A 20,783-nucleotide genomic window follows, 5' to 3' on the forward strand; every position below is an offset into this window, starting at 1 on the left:
GTCTTCATTCAAGTTCGATAAATCCGTGATGTAAGGTAATAGCGAGAGATTACTGAACTGCTCCTCATCCCATTCTCAACCCCCTCTGGTTCGCGTCACGGAGGTCAGTCTTTAGCAATCGCTATTTCTCTCGGTCACTTGACCCCTGAATATTGAAGTTGTTGCAATCTTCCGTCTACAAAGCCTTATTGAGGCTCTGTGTGCAGCCCTTGGGAACGACTGAATGGAGGATGGCCGCGTAAACAGAGAACAGAGCGCAAAGCAGGGGAGAAGGAGAATCGTTGTTTGCGAAGATTAAAGTGGAATGGCGCGAACGAGAGAGGCAAGTTTCGTGGAAAATTAATGAGTTGGAGTTTCGGGTTTTCGAAGAAAATACGCGTTGACGGTAACTCGGAGCAAATGCTTTCGTTTATACGCGCACTGTATGTGTTTAAAGCGCAGTTTTGGCAGTAATATAGAAATTTGTTCTTTTTACAGTACAAGTAGTAGTTCTAGTATTTCTAGATTTTTAGCTATGTATATGTGTTTTAAGATAAAGTTTCGAATAATGTAAAAATTGACCTTTTTTATTCGGATATTTATTTGAACATTAAAAATTAATACGACCATTTTTTTTTTTTTTAATCGCAAACGTGTCTTATTTCCTTTATATTCTCAACGAGTTTTGAAACACTGCGATTTACATTCCAAGTGTATCTTTTTGCATTCTCCACATATCTTTGATAGATCGACATTCTTTTCTAATTAGCTTATTATTCTTTCTCGCTTCTCGGCGATTCATTTCTTTCGATCACAAGCTCCAATATCCCTCTGACTCACAGAAAAGTACAACGTAACTTCCAATAAACTTCTCCATTTCATATGCCAAAGTCGTCCAACACTTCTCCACTAACCGTAATACATTTCACTCGATCGATCTATCTCTTCATTGCGCTCCGTCTCCTGCGAATAACCGCAGGAACACGCAACGCTAAAGCTCGGATGGAAATCGGCGCAGATCAAAATCGACGCAACAAAGAGACATTCAGCAGGCAAGTCCACTGAAACGTGCGAAAGAGATAGGTTTCGTCGTTTGATCGGCGAATACGAATTATAGAGCCCCGCCGAAAACGGCGTATTTCAGCGTTATCACGATCTTGCGAACCTGACTTCTCGGCATCAACGATATCACGAAGATGTACGAAGACACCTGAAACTTACGACGAGAGACAACGCACGTTAATGAGCACCGTCGAACGGTTTATCGTCAGTTTGATGCTCGTTAGCCTTATCGCCAAGGCCTAATCGTAGAACGAGGAGAAAAGTCCCCAAGGAATCCGCGCGGGCCTGTCTCGATCGTCCAACTTCGATACGGAAATGTTACCGAACCATAGACGATTCTGACGTGACACCGTGTCGTAGGTCAAGCAACAATGTCAGTGGAAGCTGCGTTGGTTAAGTTTCACGACCAAATAAGTAGTCTTTTGTATTGATTGCTAGTTAGAGGATAGCTTAGTTAGCTAGTTAGGGAACTTTCGTGTATGTTGGTTATATTTATGTTGAAAAGTTAGATCGAGCTGATTTATCGTATGCAATTGAAGCGAAACGAGTGTTTGGTGTATTGGTGTATTGGTGTATAGCTAAGAATTTCTTTTCCGAGCACTTTTCCGCGAAGTAAGTTAATTAAGATTACGACGATTTTGAGGATTCTGTTGATCAAAAAGATAACGATGTTAAGTGGTAGTTTGATCTACGTGAAATACATCCGAGACATACGTGAAAAGTTGAAAAGTATTTTACGTTTATAGTGAAAGTTTGATATCCAAAAGGGTTGTAAAATCTAGCTACATTCCATTAGAAACAATATATGTATGTGTTTGTGGGTGTGAACGTTGAATTACATCGTATTCAAATTAATCTGTTCCTTAAAATTTTGCTCTGAAATATTGAAACTATTGCGATGATATATTTTCCTCGCATTTCATGATGTGACTGACCAGGCAGCTAGTAGTAATATTCCTTAATCACTTCCAAAGGAAAGAGAGTAAGTTTTTGTAAATTAAAAATAAATATAAATAAACCAAAGGGTAGTACTTATAAAAATTCAAGACACTCTCGACGATTACTTTGAAGCGATAAAATAAATTGGTCGTAATAAACTAAGCTACTTATTATTTTCCCAAATTTTAAAATAGACACGTGAACAAAACGGTCGCACGAAACATCCACGTTTAGGAACGAGCTGAAAAAGTTATAAAGGCGATGTGTATAAGCCTTTGACAATGCTCTTTCAGAAAGAGACGGAAGAAGAATGAGATAGAAAGAGAAGGGACGATCCACCTACACCTGTAGCAACGCTGGGTATTAAAGCGAAACTTCAGACACTGGTTTTCAAGTTCAGTGATCAATTTCAGACAGGCTAACGGAGCAGTCTGAGCGGGAGAAATTATGGCCACGGGCTGATAAAGGATCGTTAAGTTAATTCCGAAACGCTGTTCGAGCCTCGAGTTCCGCGAGGGAAAGCTAGAAAGAGAGATTCAAAGCATCCGAGGACTCTTCATCCCTCTTCAACTTCTTCTTCCGAGATACTTCTATCTAACCCCTAGTACCCTTGCAATTAGCATGTCGAATATAAACCGAACTATCAAGTCCATTCGTCCATCGCAAGAAAGATACTCTCTAATTATACGTCACTATGTTGAAAAGCAAATCGTGGCTCGTCAGTACCTTTCGCAATCAACTTCTCGATGAAAGAACAAAAACTAGGTTTTCTTGGAGGCAAGAACGAGACAGCTCTTCGTGATTCCTGTTCAAATGCAACCGAAGAGCGAGAACAGGATCAAGAAGAAGAAGACGAAGGATAAGACAGCAAGATAGCAAGATAGCAGGAAGAAACAAAACAAAGCAGTGACAAGGACAAAAATAACGTAGATTCATAAAGAAGAGACAAAGACGGATAGGGAGGCGCCCTTGAGAGGAGTCTCGGGGTCGGTTCTGTATGCGGGCCAAGCGTGAAAGAAGAAAGAAGCCAGTGTAGAGAAGAGGGCATGATGAAAAGAGCGATGGGAGATTGTAGTGGAGAGAAGCTGGTGGCTGGCTGGCTGGCTCCGGTTGGCTTGGCTGGCTCAGTTCTACTCTCTCTCTCTCTCTCTCTCTTTCTCTCTCTCTCTCTCTCTCTCTTTATCTATCTCTATCTCTGGGTTGTACGTGGAGCTCCGAAGGTAGTTGTATAACGCGACATTGGTGGTAGTAGCTTACAGAGGGAAAAAGAAGAGGGAAAAGAAGTGGAGGTTATGGAAGCAAGGGTGGTGGTGAAGGAGAAGGGGGTGGCGGAGGAGAGACTGTACTAAGAAAAGCCGACACACGGGGCGGCTGGGAGCAGTGCAGATCAATGCCAGCCAGCCAGCCAGCCAGCCAACCAACCGACCCAACCCTTCCGAGTCTACTGCTCTTCAGTTCCCTAACCCTTTACCCCCTTTTTTCCACCCCGACTTCGGCAGACTCACCCGGAGATAAAACACGAACGGCTCCACGAGCCACCCCCGCCTATCCTTTCCTCTTGCAGGCCCCTCTCAGCCTCCCTACGCCTCGTTCGTCTTGCCTCTCTTTCTCTCGTTGTTCTTTCCTCTTCCCTATATCAGCCTCCTTCCCTTCGTTTCGTCCCCTTTGCTCGCCCGGTACTTTTTCTCGTTCGTCCTTCCTCTTCCTCTTTCGTTCGTTTCGTCGTATCTACGTTAATATACGTACAGACGGGACCAGGTACCAACACCGATGAAAAATAATAGCTGCGGCTGTTGTAGCCAAGGCGAAGAGAAAGAGAGAGAAAACGAAACCGAGGGAGATAGGACGCATCGGCGTAAACGCACTCGAGACGGAATTGCTGTGCACCAGCCTCTGCCTTCCCTTTGACGCTTCGAATGCCGTGCATTTCAACGAGTTGCCTTCCTCCCGATTTGTTCCAACGAAACGATTTTTTTCGGGGCAACGACGCCCCGCTTGTATACACGCCGTCCTATCGGCACACGATCCTTTGACTTGGATGATACTCTTCGAAATCGAGGTAGAAGCCTTTCTACCTTCGGACGGTAGAAATGGAAAATGCAAAAGCTGATTTCTGCTTAAAGTTGGTGCTTTGCATTTGTGGGACGAGGTGTCTGAATGAATTAAGCTTGGTACTACTGATTTCAGTTATTATTATTTCCACGTAAGTACTGCGAAGGTAACGGTATCTTGTAGTAGTTCCAAGAATTCTATCAGAATTCTTCGTGGAAAATAAATGCTAATGCTTCTTATGACTATTCTACTTGGACACTGAATATTTTCATTCGTTTAACGAAGATTTTCTCTCCCTCGACTCTTTGCCTTATAATACGAAGTTACGCTCACGAAGCAGATTATTTACAATGACAGGCAGTATGTCGAACTCCATTTTTGACAAATTACGATACCCTAAATTCATGAATATAAATTATATATAATATCTCCGTGTTATTCGATATTATTATTCTTTGGAATATTTTATATAATTTTACGCATTATATATACTCTGTATATTTCTGTAACTTATAAATTATTAAAGAAAAATCCAGCAATCTATCTGGTTCATGCAACTTCGTCTTCAAAAGCATCCAAAAGTTCAGCAACAATGGTAGTGGCGAAGCGGACAGTAGAACGCGTGAATTTCAGAGTTCTACGTCCCGAGATGCGGTGATCTTTCCGTAGAAAGGATGAACACCGTGACGAAGAGGGGCAGCAAAAGCTGACGAGGGGTAAGGGATGGAACGGCGGGATGAAACGCCTCTCGCAATCTGCCAGGAGTCACTTTCATGTTTCTACAGAGTGGCGGTGGCGCGGTCGCATATAAAACAAATTAATCTTGTTAGGGGGAGCGTCTACCTTCGACCTCCTGCCTTTCAGAAGCTTCCCTATCCCGTTCCACCAGACGACGAACCCGTCGACTATTTGACGGCGAATCCTCCGACTTTGCTCCTCTTTTATCTTAATTCGTCGTCTAAATGAGAACGAAGTCGCGGTTATCGCGGTTCCAGAGGGAAACGGGCCAACTCCTTGAATCGGGACGACTCGAGAAATCCTGTTCACTGGCCAACTCGCCAGTCTCGTTTCACTTTTCTCCGTCACCCCTACCACCTTCCTTTCTTCTTCTTCTTCTTCTTCTTCAGGCTGCAAGATCTTTTCGTTTAAGTCGCGTGTCTTTTAGGCGAAGTGGGCGCACGTGAAATGTTTAAGATGAAATTGTATAGTGATAGATAAGCACGAGTTGAGAGGGAAGGATATTTTTCTGTTTTAAAAGCTAAAATAGATAGCAAGGATTTCGAAGGCTTTGATATAAATTAGAAGAGTGATCATGTTATTATTTTCGTGATTTATGTACAGGATTCTCGTTGGTTTAACTTATTGTTAGTCAAGATCGATAATGCTAAGTACGTATGTGTTCCATGTTATTTATACTGCTAATATTTAACCGCTTGCTTCATAATTTTTTAACAGTTCCTCGAACAACGATTCGCTATTGTAATTTATAACACTTTGCTCGATATAAAATATTTAAGTATTGTGTGTACCATAAGTGTCATTATACAAAGAAATGAAGAAATAAAGAAGCATGTAAAATTCACATATGAAATTGTTTTAACTTAAGGTGAAAACCTAAGTAGTCCACAAACAACACCTCGGGATTTCAAAATGTGTCGACTCTCGAGGATCAATTAATTAACAAATTTCGAATAAAAAGGAAATAAAATTCGTCTTCCATTCCCATTCCATTAAACGTCAAAGATGCCAAACTACGCTGAAAAGAAGAGAACACAACGGTTATTACGATACCAAGACATTTGAAAAAATGTATGCAGAATCGCCATCGTGGCAACGTAAACCAAAGCGAAGAACGAAAATTTCCTTGCGCGAAACCTCGTTGTCAGCTTCAGCCAGGCTGACAGAACGGAAAGCGGCGGGCATGAAATGAAAAACTTGGAAAAGCATCGGTGGGCGGGGTGATGTCCGCGCCGCGGAAAGAAAACTGCGAGGAACAGAGAGCACACGCGACGAGGTAGCTCGCGTGTGCGAGCGGATCGTGTGTGTGGGTTCGCGAGGGTGCTCGTAAGGGTGGCTGAGGGGCGCATGCGCGTATGTGGGCGTCAATACGAGCCGCACACGCTACCCTTTCTCTGTCCTTTGTCACACGCACAGGCGCGATCACGAGCGTTTCCTATCTGCTACCAGGTCCACGTGCACGCATACACAGATAGAATTTTAAAAGGTGTGTGGGTGCGCGCACGTGTTCACCGACGAAAAGAAAATACGTGCCGGGCTTTTACGGGCGCAACGAGCAAGGCGAGCGGTTTTACTGCTCGAATAAATAGCGGTTCGATGCTCGCGCGAGGCAACAGCATGGAAATTCGTAAGCGGGCCGCGCCGACCGTACCTCGAAGCCGGTTGATAATTAATTAAACGTTACTCAGCTAGCAGAGAGCACGGCGCGTGTTACAACTACGTGTCTCGCGGTGATTTTCTAATTAAATTGTTTGATCGCGACCGTTTGCTTGGGTCGGAGAGGAACACCACGGCCACGCAATTAAGATGAATATCGCGACGTGCACTCGTTAATGCGCGCCGCGATCGTTTCTCGTGATAATTAATGACACTCCGTTTTAATATTATGTTTCACGGAGGTATGCCGCGGTAACACGGACCCGCGCAGGTGAGAATACTCGCGTTACGGTGACGCGTTAGAGTTCACCTTTGAGTAATGGCCGTATTGTAGAATGTCCCGACGCTCGGCAGAACGCAAGAATTTTGTTGCATCGATTGGTACGGTCGCGGAACGGTAAGAATCGATTAAGAAGAATTATTAAAAGCGCGATATGAGAGGAGTTTGTGATCGTTCGAAATTCGATAATTATTAGTATCTTGAAAATTTTCTTTTGTACATAGTGGTAATACGTTGAAGTACTAGTCAATTAATTTTAACGAATAGAGAATCGTTTTAATTAAGCTTTAAGCGGCATCCAAATGACTATGAATGACATTTATATAACTTTAAAATAAATAGAACATAAAAACGAATTATTTGTTAATGAATTTGGTTGTTTGGGTAGCAATTTGAATTGAATTACGATCCACATTCTCCAACACATCATTTAGGCGAACAAAGTAATGCACCGTCATTTATAATTCATCTATATCCGTACGATGCGTACTTAGTAGTATCGTTCGAATAGGTCCGATGCTGATCGGATTTTCATCGTCTATGGTATATATTAAGAAATAATTTCCATACAAAATCTGTCTCTATGTGATAAAATTTTACGTATATATATGCTCGACGTGAATTATCATCGAAGTCTTCCGAAATTTCGGAATTTTCAATTTACGTCCCACATACGAACTGGTACGATTAGGTACATGCAGGTATATGTCGCGACATGTCGATTCAAACCCGAGATGTACGCAGTGAACATGTTAAACTGTACGCTTTCAACAGAGTTGTAAATCAAGTTCGTCAAGTGTCGTACTTTCATGAATACCTGCCAAAATTTGAAATTTTATAACTTTATACTTCGAAAGAGAATAATTCTTTAACACTGTCGCTGTTGCTAGAATTTGATTTTCTCTCTCCGGAATTACGAAATTATGAAATGGATATCGCATGGGCATAATAACGAGAATTATAAAATACATAGAATTCTTTCGCCAGAAATACATTTACACCAAGCTTCGTTATTAATCATTACTTAAATAAATAAATGTCAAAACTCGATGAATGACAACGTATAATTACAGCTACGATACAATATCCCTTTTTTAAGCGCATATAAATCACACGATGAAACAACAGCAATTCGATGAAAACAAAGTCGCGATGGTCGCAGCAAAAATATCACTAAGTATAAAATATTCAATAAAATATTAACAACAAAATTTGAGGGTATCTTAAACGTTTCCTTACTCCAAACAATTCAACACCCTAATATATTCAAATCAATCCTAAATCCGCCCTAGTTCCTTAACTTAACCAATACCAAATAACTGGAACATTCCCTATCGCATCGAATCACCTTAAACCACGATCGTTCCTTAATCAAACGCAACTGAGGCTTGTCCTGCGGGAACGCGTGCCATAACCATGCAATCTAGCGGTCGTAGCCGCGCCTTAAATATAAATGGACGACGCACATCCACGAGTCGGCCCACTTTCGTATTCATGCGAAAGTTTGCCTCGTTAACTTTACACGAGGACCGCGGATTCGGCTCCGCTGTCACCAACGCTCTCTCGGGGGCTCGAGTTGTTCAACCAGCTAAGGTCATTTACCAGCGGTCCAACTTGCCAGGTAATTCGAGCCATTCCGTGGAACGGAGTAACGAGTCTTTGGCTCGGTGAATTGGTCGGCTCCGGGTTCATTCTTCATGGCCAAGGTCGAGTGGATCGAAGAAATTTGGCCCCGAATAACGTACGAGAGACGCTGCGGCTCTTGCTTCGTACCTGTTTGCTTCGATGGCATATTTCATCTGGCATGAGACTCGTTGAACAGATTTTTAACCGCCCTGTAACCATGGCCAAGATATATCCTCGCCACGATATCGTTACGATGGCACGGACGAGATACGTCGCGCGTTTGTTTATTAGCGCGAGAGTTGTAATTACGGAGAAACAGACTCGCAACTACTCGCGGGATACGTTGCCTGTAGCTTCGTACGAACGATATTGCGCGATTTCATCAAGTAAGAAAAGTTCGTGTACACGAACTTGTTAGTAACTTCATCAGCTTAAATATTAATTCTTGAATTAAGTCCCGTAATTCGTAGCCCCCCGTTTCCTCGGTTGAAAGTATAAACTCGAAATATCGATATTAAAAAATAAATCCACAATGTGCCACCATTGGAAGATGAAATAATATCGAAAAGTAACTGAACGATGAGTAATAATATCGTGTTAATTGAATCATCCTTTAATCAAAAACTTCTATAAGGAATTAAAAGTTAAAGAAGAGAAATCAGATCCTATAAACTCAATTTTAGTTCTTTTAGTAAATTTAGTAAAATTTACGCATAAAAACGTAGTAGATCCAAAGAAAAAGAGAGAGAGAGAAATCATTATGTGCAATAGATTGCTAACGCAAATGATTATATAAAAATTCCTGGACAAAAGAGAGCACGCTCCCATATAACACCCTTTAAACGACTACCATTTCCGCCATGCAGTTGACAGAAAATGAATTCATGAACTAAACCATACAGAAGAAGCTCTGAAAGCGTAAAAGAAACGAATATTCCGAAGAATTAATTGGTAGGCCGTACTAATTGTTTTCTGGAGCAATTATCGCGCTCGACCGTTCGAAACGCGTCTTTTTCTTGTTGTCGCCTCGTTAAAGGGTCGCCGTGCGTCCGGTTCTGCTCGCACGCGCGCACGCGGACCTGTTTTCACGCTCGCCGAGCATATGTCACGCGGATCCAACGAGAAAGGTTCCGATTCATCGAGCACCAGAGAGCGGTTTCCTCATGCTGATCGCTTAACCGTTTAGGGTCGGACACAAATCGTCCGGAGGGGGTTGAGGTTAAGCGATGAAGCGTGCATTTAAAATGGCCACGAAATGAAAGGCTGCGCACCCGGACGAAGAACGTAACCGCTCGTCCTGATGCGACGCGACATCATTACTATTTAACGATACGTTAATTCATGACTTATCGCGCAATGCCGTTTCGTACAATCGCGATGCCTCGCGTTTAATGACACTGAAAATGCGTATTAAATTATGGCCACGCCGGCGTTTCGCCGGAGAATAGTAGCCACATACCGCTGTAATTATGTTTCTGCTCTTTTCGTCTTCCGTCATTTCTTCTTTCTTCGGCTTATGCACTTAATATCGACCGGGTTGAACGTGGAATTAACAGAGGATTCCAACAACGAATTCTCAGAGATTTCTTTTGTGAACTGTGAATGGTAGCGTTTGAGCTTCTTTTTGCTGGATATGAGCTCCTGGCGGGATTTCCCGAATTGTTTCATGCGGAGTATAACAATCGTGTTTTGTGAAATACGTTGTTCTGTGGCGAATATAGCGAGCATGAAGTTGGTCGATTTGATGACAAGAAACGGCCAGTTTTTACAATGCTGAGTGAAAATGTTGTTATTTTAAGTATGGTGAAATATGAAAAGGCATACGTATGTTAATAACCAAACTTGCATCAATATCATGTTTGATACTTATTTTCATTGACTGAAGATCGAGCAAATTGAATTCATGTTAATTGTAATTAGATTAAATTTATTTATTCCTTTTGTTTTCCAATCACGATCGACCAAATTCTAGGACAAAACAAAGGGAGTTACCTAGCTGTTATTAAGGTAGCAAAGAGTTGTGCGTTAAAATAATTTTTATTTCGTATAATAACAATATTCAATGCGATTTATATTTTTATTGCTTCGTTATAATAACAAAAATACACGCTTATGGACTGATTTAATACTTTTATATAACAACTTCGAGAAGTATCACAGCCCACTTTTAGTCTGTTTTTCTATATTAAAAGAAATAAAACGGTTTATACAATAAAATCATATTACCTCGTGCATATTCTTATTACCTTCGCGCACTGAGATTAGAATTGAAAGAAGAACAGTGAGCGAGAGAAACTCGTTAAGTGTTAATTTCTCTAAGAATTCATATACCCCTCTTTATTATCTTGATACACTAATCGGAAAAAGAATCAAGATAAATGAATTATATTAGAAACTTGAACGATACATGTTAATGGATTAAGAACGAATGACTTAATTAATTTAAAACGGTGTCGAACAATTTCACCGTAATAGAAACGAAAGGAACCGGCGGCGACTTTCACTCTCTTCCTTATTCTTTGGTTTACCTTTGTGCTTAGCACGCGCGAATAAATCCCAGCAAGCATGGAACAATGGCTGGGTAGGTGTATTTTTACTCGAGTATTACCATAAGTCGATCGCGTCCTTCCTTCTCAATGGAAAACACGTGGTACGATGAAAAAGGAGAAAGAGGAAGAAGGCGATGATCAGAAATTGCCCACTCATTATCAGAAACGAGATATAAGACTTCTGTGCCTGTTATTCGAAATTAAAACGTGGGTTTCAGAGAGAAAAATTTCTCTCTGTATAAACTTCACCGTTATGAAATAACTTTATGAAAATTTACTATTAACTTACAAATTCTTTTTTAAGAACTGAATTTTTTTAATGATTTTTTAAGAAATTGAGAATTTTTTAAAAGATCCTTAAACCAACGCTCTTCGTATAGAATCAGATGTTCCTACAAACAAATTTTAAGGAATAGTTAACTGAGTGGTAAAGAATGTTGAAGTTTGTACTAAATATTAGATACCAGTTGTTCCACGTTTTTGACAAAATTAACAATTTATAAAATATTTTTGTACGATTAGTAATTTTGAAATCGATACGAATTATTTAAAAGACGATATACGTTTATTTTAAAAACTTACTGAAAATGAACATCATGGTCACCAAGGCTGAAATTTCGTACGCTTTAATTTCGACGAGATAAAATTTCACTCTGGCGGATTAAAAACTTAATGGGAATTGTAATTAATCAAATTGCACAAATTTAATTGTGCAAATTTAGAAGTTATGGGAAACTTTTCATTGTTCGATATATTTTACACTGACAACTATTATAATGCGAAGCATGAAATAATATTTTTCTCTTATCTCAAACTGCGATTTCATCCAAAAGAGAAAAAAATATGAAATCGTGAAGAGAAAGTGAAAGGAGGGAACGATAGGATAGAAAAAAAAGTAGGAGAAAGAGAGACAAGAGAACGAGTGAAAGAGTAAGACGAAGAACGGCGGTAGGCCAGGAACTTTTTAAGCAAATTAATCAATATCAACGAGAACGAAAGTTTACGCAGGCTATGGCGGAAAAAAATTCCACCGAGGGAACATCCGAGCGGACCTCGCTAATTTCTTTAAAGTAGTTTGGCAATTTATTATTTTCCAATTTTCCGCGAACTTCCGACCCGTGCACGCTGTCTTCGTGCCCGGCGTCCTTATTCTATTTCGCTCTTCTATTTTCTTGTCCGACGACGATAGAAAATCTGTTCTGAATTTTCGAACAAACGAAATCCTCGAATCTATTTTCCAATCCTGTTAAGAAGGTAATAAATGTCGGTTTTCACATTACTTATGGCATAACTACCTTTATTTTTTTATTTTTTATCTTTTTTTTCACAACACTGAAACGAGTTTATATCTCTTGATAGCTTCACTTTAAAAGAACCGTTATGTTTTTAAAATATGTTAATTGTTTAAACCAATTACTTTTTTCTTACGATAGTTATTTAATCATTAGAATGCTGTTTCTGGCATAATATGTATCTAACATGCATTTTGTAAATTTTAATTTTCTGCGTGATTATCGAGCATGAACCCTTTCATGCTTGCGTAGATGTCTCAAAAAAATTATTAATTCGTGAGATTTATCCTTCGGTCTTATACTCTTTATATCCAACAACATTTATTCAATAGAAATATGTATAACAATGCGGATTATCCATATACAAGAATGTACAACAGTTTTTCTTTACACGCAAAGTGACATTCAACTAATTCGCCAAGCCACCCCTTCATTCCTATCGACACAAAATCTTCAGAAACTTCCACACACCCCTATCATATCTCAACCAATATTTATGAATATATTCATACAGCCTGTTGTGCCACTCCAATACTTTAACCAAGCTACTTAAAGAATTCTTAAATATATACTCAAAAGCTGAAACCCTTCAAACCTTCAAAACACAGATTGCAGATTGCAGATTGTGTGTCACGTACTATAAATTAATCTCTTAAGAACGAATCCCAAGATAACTCAATTTCGAACGTATAGAAAAATCGGTTTTCGGAGAGCCAAGGAAAGTACATAAATCAATGAACAAAAAATGTGCAATCGAAGCTAAACTAATCTCGATCGAAGTTGCCACGAGAGAAAAGGAAGCATTCCATAACAAAATCCGCCAAAATTTCAACCCGTCTCATTCGGACACGGACTGCTCGAGGAACTTCCATTCCCGGCGAGTTTTTCCCTGCTAACGACCGGCGATGTTTGAGCGCGGTAAAAGCCAGGAGCGCGGGATCGCGCAGACGAGGCAAGTTTCGGCTAACAAGGGGCTCCCTGAAAGAGTAGGCAGCACCACGCCTAGGTATGTAAATCTCGTTTCACCGAGGTCGCGCCGCCTCAACCTCTTCCGACTCTTTTCGTTTCTCTCTTTTCGTCCCTTTTCTCTCTCATTCTCCCTCTTTAAACTGCCTCCAGCCGAGCCAGTCCACCCCTGAGTCAGGTTCTTTCGCGGCAGGGGTGGATTTTAACCCTTTTTCCAGCTATCGATTTTCAGCTCGAGACGGATGAGAGGAGGGCCAGGGCCTGTGTGCCTTCGGCCACTCCGCTTCTACACTCGACGCCACTCGACCGCTTCAACGGCGAGACTCTACCTGGCCACTTGTACCCTCGCTTTCTTCTTTTCTTTTTTCTTTATTTTCTTTTTTTTTCTTTACCCTCCTTCTCGCCTCCATCTCGCTGGAGCCGTGGCTCGAGTGGTTCGCCCCCAGGTGAGACGGCGACTTTGTGCCCCCTGCGAAAACGACCATCTTTGATTGGCCCACTCGAGGAAACGCTTGCTCAAGCGGATCTCGCGAGCCTAAATTCTGTTGCGTCCGAAGGATGCCTCGGATGAGATTTCATAAAGGATCGAGGATCTTGGCACTCGGTTATAATTCTTCTCGGTTTCGACTGAATTATTCTTCTGAGACGGCGGTTCAATGGGGAAACGAAATCTGTTTAATTCCGGAATATTGATGTAGTTGGTTTAGTAGAAGAGTGATTCAACTGGGAAAAGTAAATCTTTTAAGAAATTCGACTTGAGACGGAGGATTATTAATAACTCGACCATTTAGCATCGAGCAATTTTTGTTTGTTTTAAAACTTAGGCAATGGTCTCTGGGTTTTTACGGATTAAATATCACTTATATCTATTACTTACTATGGAAGAAGATTTTTGAAATAACGACATTGCTGTATAACCTTATCAGTTAGAATAACGACACTCTCATAATGTACCTCTGGCCATTGGATACACAATCTAAAACATACTGTCATTATAATGACCGGGAAATCACATGGTAGAAAGAATGTCAATAAACTTCTGTTATATAAATTATTATTCATCGCCCAAGGGAACGTACATTATAATATTAATATTTGACTATTCTCCAATCAGCCATCCCCCAAACTACTAGAAATCAAAATCCTAACAACTATCCTCAACCAATCTACCGTACTTCTCATACCTAAAAGTTCTCCGAAAGAAAAAGAAGAAGGAAATCCAGCAAGATCCGCAGAACTCGCAAGATCGGATAATCAATCAGATTCGAATTTCTTTCTTCCATCATAGTGCCACCCACCAGAGTTTCCTCCGTGGAGGGTTTATCTTTCGGCGATGGAACGTCGCCTCGGTTGGCTGTGCCGTAGACGGTGCGCGGGGCACAGGGTGTATTTGATTGATTGCCAGGGTGGAGTCTAACACACTAGGGTGGCTGACTTGCGCAGATTACACACGTACGACTTCCCTTGGCCACGTACGAAGATTCCGCGAAGAAAAGGAGGTCGTAGTTGGCCGGCTTCGCGGAATGGTTTTCCTCGTCACGAGAGAAGAAACAACCGCGAAGAAGAGGCAAAGACATCGTTTGCCGCACGTTATTTGGAAATGCATCTGCATATATATGTTCACGTAGCTATATGTATATACGTTGGTAGCTTAGCTACCGGGAATTCCGTGCAAAAGCAAGCCACGGAGAGAAATCGTACAAGTTTTATGGCACACACGTATCGCTTGACGGGGGTAAGATCGTGCATGTGTATGTGTGTGCAGCCACACGCGTGCACACAGTGTATCGGGGGGTGTTTGAGGGGGTGGGTGGGCAGAGACCAATCGGAAGCAAGCATTCTTTATCCGAGCTAGTATCTTGAACGCATGCCTCACGTACGAGGCGTGGTTTGGGGGCTACCCTTACTCGAACGGTCGCCGTTTTCTTTTTTCACGGGCGTTGCATTCTGCGTCCCCACCGCCATACTAATCTGCCTCGAATTCGCGTTCCACGTCGCGACGTGCCTCCTCATCGACGTGGGTACGTGTTGCCGAAAGGTGTCGAGCAGGTTCCCTTTTTACCTTTCTATCGCAACTTGAGATGGAAATCTCAGAAGCAAGAATACTTTCTTGCATGCCTTTCTTGACGCCATTCTGCATCGGTTTTTGGGTAAATTGATTTTTTTAAATTTCTCTTTTTTACTTAACTTAAGTTCGTGCGTCTTTTTCTCCTAAGATATTTTTATGTTACTTCTTCGGTAGAGTTATTTGATCTTTTTTTTTTTTAGTTGTAGTAAGAAAGTTGCAATAGTTGATGATTTTATAAGTACGAAGTGGTACAGGAAGCAAGATTTTCACGTATCAGCCTGTTCGCGGTTATGACACTTCACCGCGCACTTCACACTATTACGCGCTGTTTGCACAGGTGTTCGAGCGGTGCAACAAGCGCTCTTTCTAGCAGGCTCTTGCCTTCGGATGGTTTACGAGCCTTAGAATGTGTGCTATTAATTATACACTACGTTTCGAACGCTTTAAAATTGCTTCAAGTTTTTTAAACACGTTTATAGTTGCATATATGACAAGTAACAGAACTACATATTTTATTCGAATAGTATTAAACTTTCCATAATACAAAAAACATACGTATATTTCCTCTCGATTAATAATTATGTGTCAAATGCAGGCAATTATCTTCTTCGTTTTAATAATAATTAATTTTAGTAATAAGAAATTCTTTAATCCTTTATGCCTTGTATTACTTCACCCCTTTTTTCTCTACTAGCTTTATTTTAGATATTCCAAAATCCTTTACACAGCACAATATGCTATTATACATATATGTGATATATACTACAAATAGATAAATATTTTGTACTGAAGGTGATATTTTAAAGTATTTCCAGGACGCTAAAATTTGAAAAGTGATTGAACAATTAATTCGAAAAGAAGATATAGACCTCAAATCTATACTTATCTAAAAACCATTATTTAAAAGAATCGTAATAATATCCCTAAATTTCTAAAAGAATCTTACAAGTATCAACCAACCAAACAGTCTTTAGTATCCTGCGCCCTGTCTCACCGTTTATTCCTAATCTATTCATTCATCCAAACACAAAACTTCATAAATAACCTACACTTCCTACATCTTTCTCCTCTTTTCTCGTTTTACTAATCTTAAAACGTCTTATTTCACAGCAACGCAGCGAGTAGAATAATAAACTTGATCGCTTTCTGAAAATCTCATGGCGGCAGCTCGAACATCTTTCCATCTACCAAGTGAAGATCCAAGGATCCGTGGATGGTTGGTGGTTCGTTAGCTCACGTGCAAAAGCTAACGACGATTTTCTCGGAGTTTTAATTGCGACCGGTAGGAAGGAAACGCGATCGTAACGCGAACGGTTGAATTACTGTTAGAGCCATATACGGTGATGCGTGTGCACATGCTGCGGCCAAATTGCCGGCCGTTCCTTTTTGCCCGGCTGGAAAAATTGGCAAAGGCAGTCGGTACGCCTCCTCCTGCAATATGTAAAATAATGACGGCCGCCTGAAAGGAATGCATAATGAGAGATATCTCTCGACTCGTGCACCGGCTCCGAGGCGCCTCCACCCATCGCCCCTCCAACCCACCCACGTGTCTATCAGCATACGAGCATGCATTATCGTTATGCCGCGCCGTGAACACGCGCCCGCGCGCGCGTCAGCTACCGTCGAGAAATTCCATGGAAATTTCGTAATCGGCCTCGCCTCGTCCATCTTACAACCACCTTCTTCTTTATTCACCCGAAATCATTTCTTTTCGTTGCCTTCACTTTTATGCCACGTATTCTTTATTGGCGTGGCAGTGAGTTAATACAGGTAATTTGCATTTCTTCTTTTTTTGGTTTCGTTTAGCGTACGTTTGCGTACGTAGCATATGCTTGATTACTTTAAGATGATTATGAAGCAGAGGAATGATTTTATACATTTTTGAAATGTTTTGTCTTATGTTTATGAGCCTCTGCGAGATTAGACTGATTCACTTCACTCTTCGCGAATTGTTGTATTTCATTATACAAGTGTGTAATTATTATCCAATATCTCAGAAAACAAATAAAGTATTTTCATTTTCTTTATGGCAGGAAGATAGTGGGTATAAATAATCAGAAATTCCAAGATAAATTGAAAATAATAATAATAAATGTAAAAGCCACTTAGAAACGGAATAGTTCAACTCAATTTTCTTCTCTTGATCTTAATACGATTAATACTTAATTTTTCAATCACTAATCTTGCTGCAGTCGATCAGTATAATTGGCTTCTGCAAGAAATATATAGTTACGTTCTTGGTCATTGGCTCGAAAGGATATTTTCAACAATTTTATATTCATTTCTATGTTAACATATTCGCTGGACTTATCCATTTAATTTTTTTTTTAATGCATATTTAATGCTAGACGATATTATACAACTGTTAATTTACATACGAAACATTCACTAAGGTGTAATTGCTTTTTAAGTGGGCATAGCAATCTACATATACATACCCAATTATTATATTGTAATAATACCAGACTTCGTTTCGATGTTCTTTAAATTATCGAGCCTAACTGAAGCTTTGCTTTCCAAAGCATCCAACAAAGGGATCTACCCATAAATCACGAATGAACCCTCCAACTGAAGTAATTAACCTTTATCTTTAAAAATTACCATTAATAATAAATAATATATATATGTCAACGAGTGTTCTAGAAAATCCTTCTACAGATTCTCACAAAAGCAATTCAATTACACCAAAATCATACTAAAGTTTTTGTCATTTATTTCATCTCCAGCATCCCTTTACACAACGATTTGCCAATTGGCAATATTAGTAACTCGATCAGTTGCAGTTTACAGTACTTTCTACTCCCTTTACGACGTTATAATTTCTCATCGAATAAAAGAACCACACAATTTACAATTTGTAAAATTCAGCTGGAAAATTCAATTCATTTTATTATATCGAAATGGTTACTGTTGTGTAGAGATAAATATTGATACTGTATTTAAAATATATTTATATTTATAATATTTACATTAATACGTATTAATATTTGCATAGCTTGTAAAATATCATTAATAATATTAATTTAATTGTAGAGGAGATTCTCGTTTCCAATTTCATCGAATTCTCTCGGCATTATTTTTTCCTTTTTTAATTTTTACTCTATCTCCTACAACATATTTTATTTGCGATTACATATTCCATTAATGTAGATCCTGATGAATTCGCAAACTTTTGATCTATCGTTACGAAAATAAAAGGCGTAGCTTTGTTTCCATCATGACAGCGCGATTTCGTACAGGCCATGCGACAACGCTTCCGTGGAGAACGCTCCGTGACCGACACCTTGATTGATAATTAACCGGCAGACGAGGCAAATGATAGGATGTCGAAGAAACGACAAGATCGTTAAGTTGTCCGAATATCGGACGGCAAACGACCCGAGAATTATGGTCGCGTCGTTGTTGCAGTTTGTGCTGCGCCACGTGTAATTATTTCCATCGTTTGCTTGGCTTGTTTTCATTGTTTTTAATTACCTCGAAACGAGAAGGTGATCCGCGCAGATAGGCGTGCACCTTGTTAGACGGTAGCCGTTCCATTTTCCTCTTTTCTTCGAGTTCTTCAAGCGTAGGCCTTCGTTCACGTTCGTACATTGGCGATCGCGTATTTTTCCCCCTCGATTCTTTTCCTTGTCTTTTTGATATCACAGAGATTAAAAACTAATACCTCTGTTAATATTGAATCCACAATTTGATCTTTTCATTCCTTTAATATTTGAATTCACTTTTATCCGTTGCTTCTTGTCGTATATTTTATCCACAATATACTCGAATGTTGTTATTACTCCTGTACTTCATACTCATTCGCACGGGGTGTTTAAAAATTCCTAGACGTTTGAGTAAAATAAAAAATCTACTATTCGTAATATAGAATCCATTGAATATTTTATATCGTAAATGAATGAAGAATTTCTTTAAATATCTCAGGAAAAGATCTACATCATCGAAACTCACAAAGACAAAAGAGATAACTGTTTCACAACCCCAAAGGAGGAAGCTTCCAGCGAAACTTATTATCCGTGCTAATAATTTCAGTAAGCAGAGCCCACTCCCAAACTTTTCAACCCTTTCCCTGCCTCGGAACGAGCACTCAACAAGCTCCAAACAAAACCTTTACTACCGAATAATCTCAAAAACTTGTGCTCGTAAAATCAGCTTAAAATTCCGTGCATATCCTACGTTTAGATTCTGCTTGCGGCAGAACAAGATGCGCCGCAAAAAACAGTTGAAAGAAGAAGAAGAGAAAGAAGAAGAAGAAGAGGAAGCAGAAGAAGAAGAAAAGTGTCGCGAATAGGTCGCGCTCGTAACGCAATCGCGGCCACGAAAGCTTTCCAGTATCGTCTGGTAACGATTTGCCGATAGCTGGTCCGCTGGAGGCTTCCTCGGAACGCGCATCGATTATTCCAAAAGGGCGAGCTTCTGTTCTTCCTTCCTTCTTTCAGGAATCGTTGGAAGAACGAAGCCACCTGTACGTGCACGTAAGCCAGATAAATCTCGGGGCGAATCTCGATGCAGGAAGAAGGGAGGGTTGTAACAGAGGCCGTCCTATATGTATGGTAATATCGACAGGGAGGTCCCGGCGATCCAATAGCTCGCTATCGCGCGCGTATTATGCGGTGGTGCCGAAAAAAACGAGCGGCGGAACGGAAGCGGAGGAAGAAGGGTGGTTCTGGTTGCGTCGCAGACGATGGAACTGGAAGACACGGTAGGTAGGAAGAGAGAGAGGAGGGGGACGTAGAGGAACAGGGAGAAGGAGAAGAAGAAGAGGACGAAGAAGAAGAAGAGGAAGAAGAATAAGAGGGAATGCAGAAGCAAGAGACACGAGTATAAAGTACGTAAAGGAAAGAAAGAGAGCACAGTATCACGTAAGTTCTATGCTGCGATTCGTTTCTTTTCTAGTTCCGATCTTCTCCGACGTGGTTGAACTCGACGGCAGGTTATGGCACGACACAGAGAGGTCCTCGACGCAGAAGGAAGACGAACAATCGAGAGGAAGAACGGACTAGAAGAAGCGGGACCGGTGGTAGTAAGAGGAGCAGCGGCTGCAGTAGAAATGGAAACGAAGAGTATAAAGAGAGCGAAGGAGAAACAGATAGGAGGACGAGAAAAGAGAGAGAGAGAGAGAGAGAGAGAGTCGTGCGAACGGCGTGGTCGAAGGAAAAAGAAAGAGGGTAAAGAGTAGAACGACGACTAAGGGGAATGGGGAGGGAAAGAACATCTCTCGGTTCTCTCTGGAAAGCATAGAGGAGAGTAGTGAGTCGGCGTCGCCCGGGCAACGGCTCTGCCACCTTATTGGATATGTTGAGCAATTTATTTTATTTTTCCCCACTACCCACCCCTCCCCCTTCGCGGTGGTAGCGGAGGGTGGAAAAGAGAACGGGACGCCGAGTCGCGGATAGCAGAAAGAGAGAAAGAACGGGAAGAACGTCAGGGAGGAGGGGGTGAAACCACCCTCCACCTGCTCTCTCTCTTTACCGCGTACCCTCCGCGCGCACACATCGACGCCATTTTCCAATATCGCGTCAAGCGTTCGCCTGCTCGCTCGACTCGACTCAACTCCACTCGCTTCTCCTTCTCTA

At 40.8% G+C, this 20,783-nt stretch overlaps 1 protein-coding gene across 2 annotated transcripts in view; it reads right to left on the reverse strand.

Annotated features, from left to right (window-relative positions):
- LOC122568847 (UPF0489 protein C5orf22 homolog) overlaps positions 1-20,783 on the reverse strand; it is a 402,800-nt gene that overhangs the window by 107,210 nt on the left and 274,807 nt on the right. Inside the window, exon 4 of one of the 2 annotated variants that reach the window (XM_043729058.1) lies at positions 5,695-5,788. The exons of the other annotated variant lie outside the window; for it this stretch is intronic. Within the exon in view, the coding sequence (XP_043584993.1) occupies positions 5,770-5,788 (19 nt within the window). The 3' untranslated portion in view covers positions 5,695-5,769. Of the gene's footprint in view, positions 1-5,694; positions 5,789-20,783 lie in introns of those variants that run through there. 2 annotated transcript variants of the gene reach the window in all.

The sequence above is a fragment of the Bombus pyrosoma genome, linkage group LG7 (assembly GCF_014825855.1).
Source record: "Bombus pyrosoma isolate SC7728 linkage group LG7, ASM1482585v1, whole genome shotgun sequence".
Taxonomy (NCBI): Eukaryota; Metazoa; Arthropoda; class Insecta; order Hymenoptera; family Apidae; genus Bombus; species Bombus pyrosoma.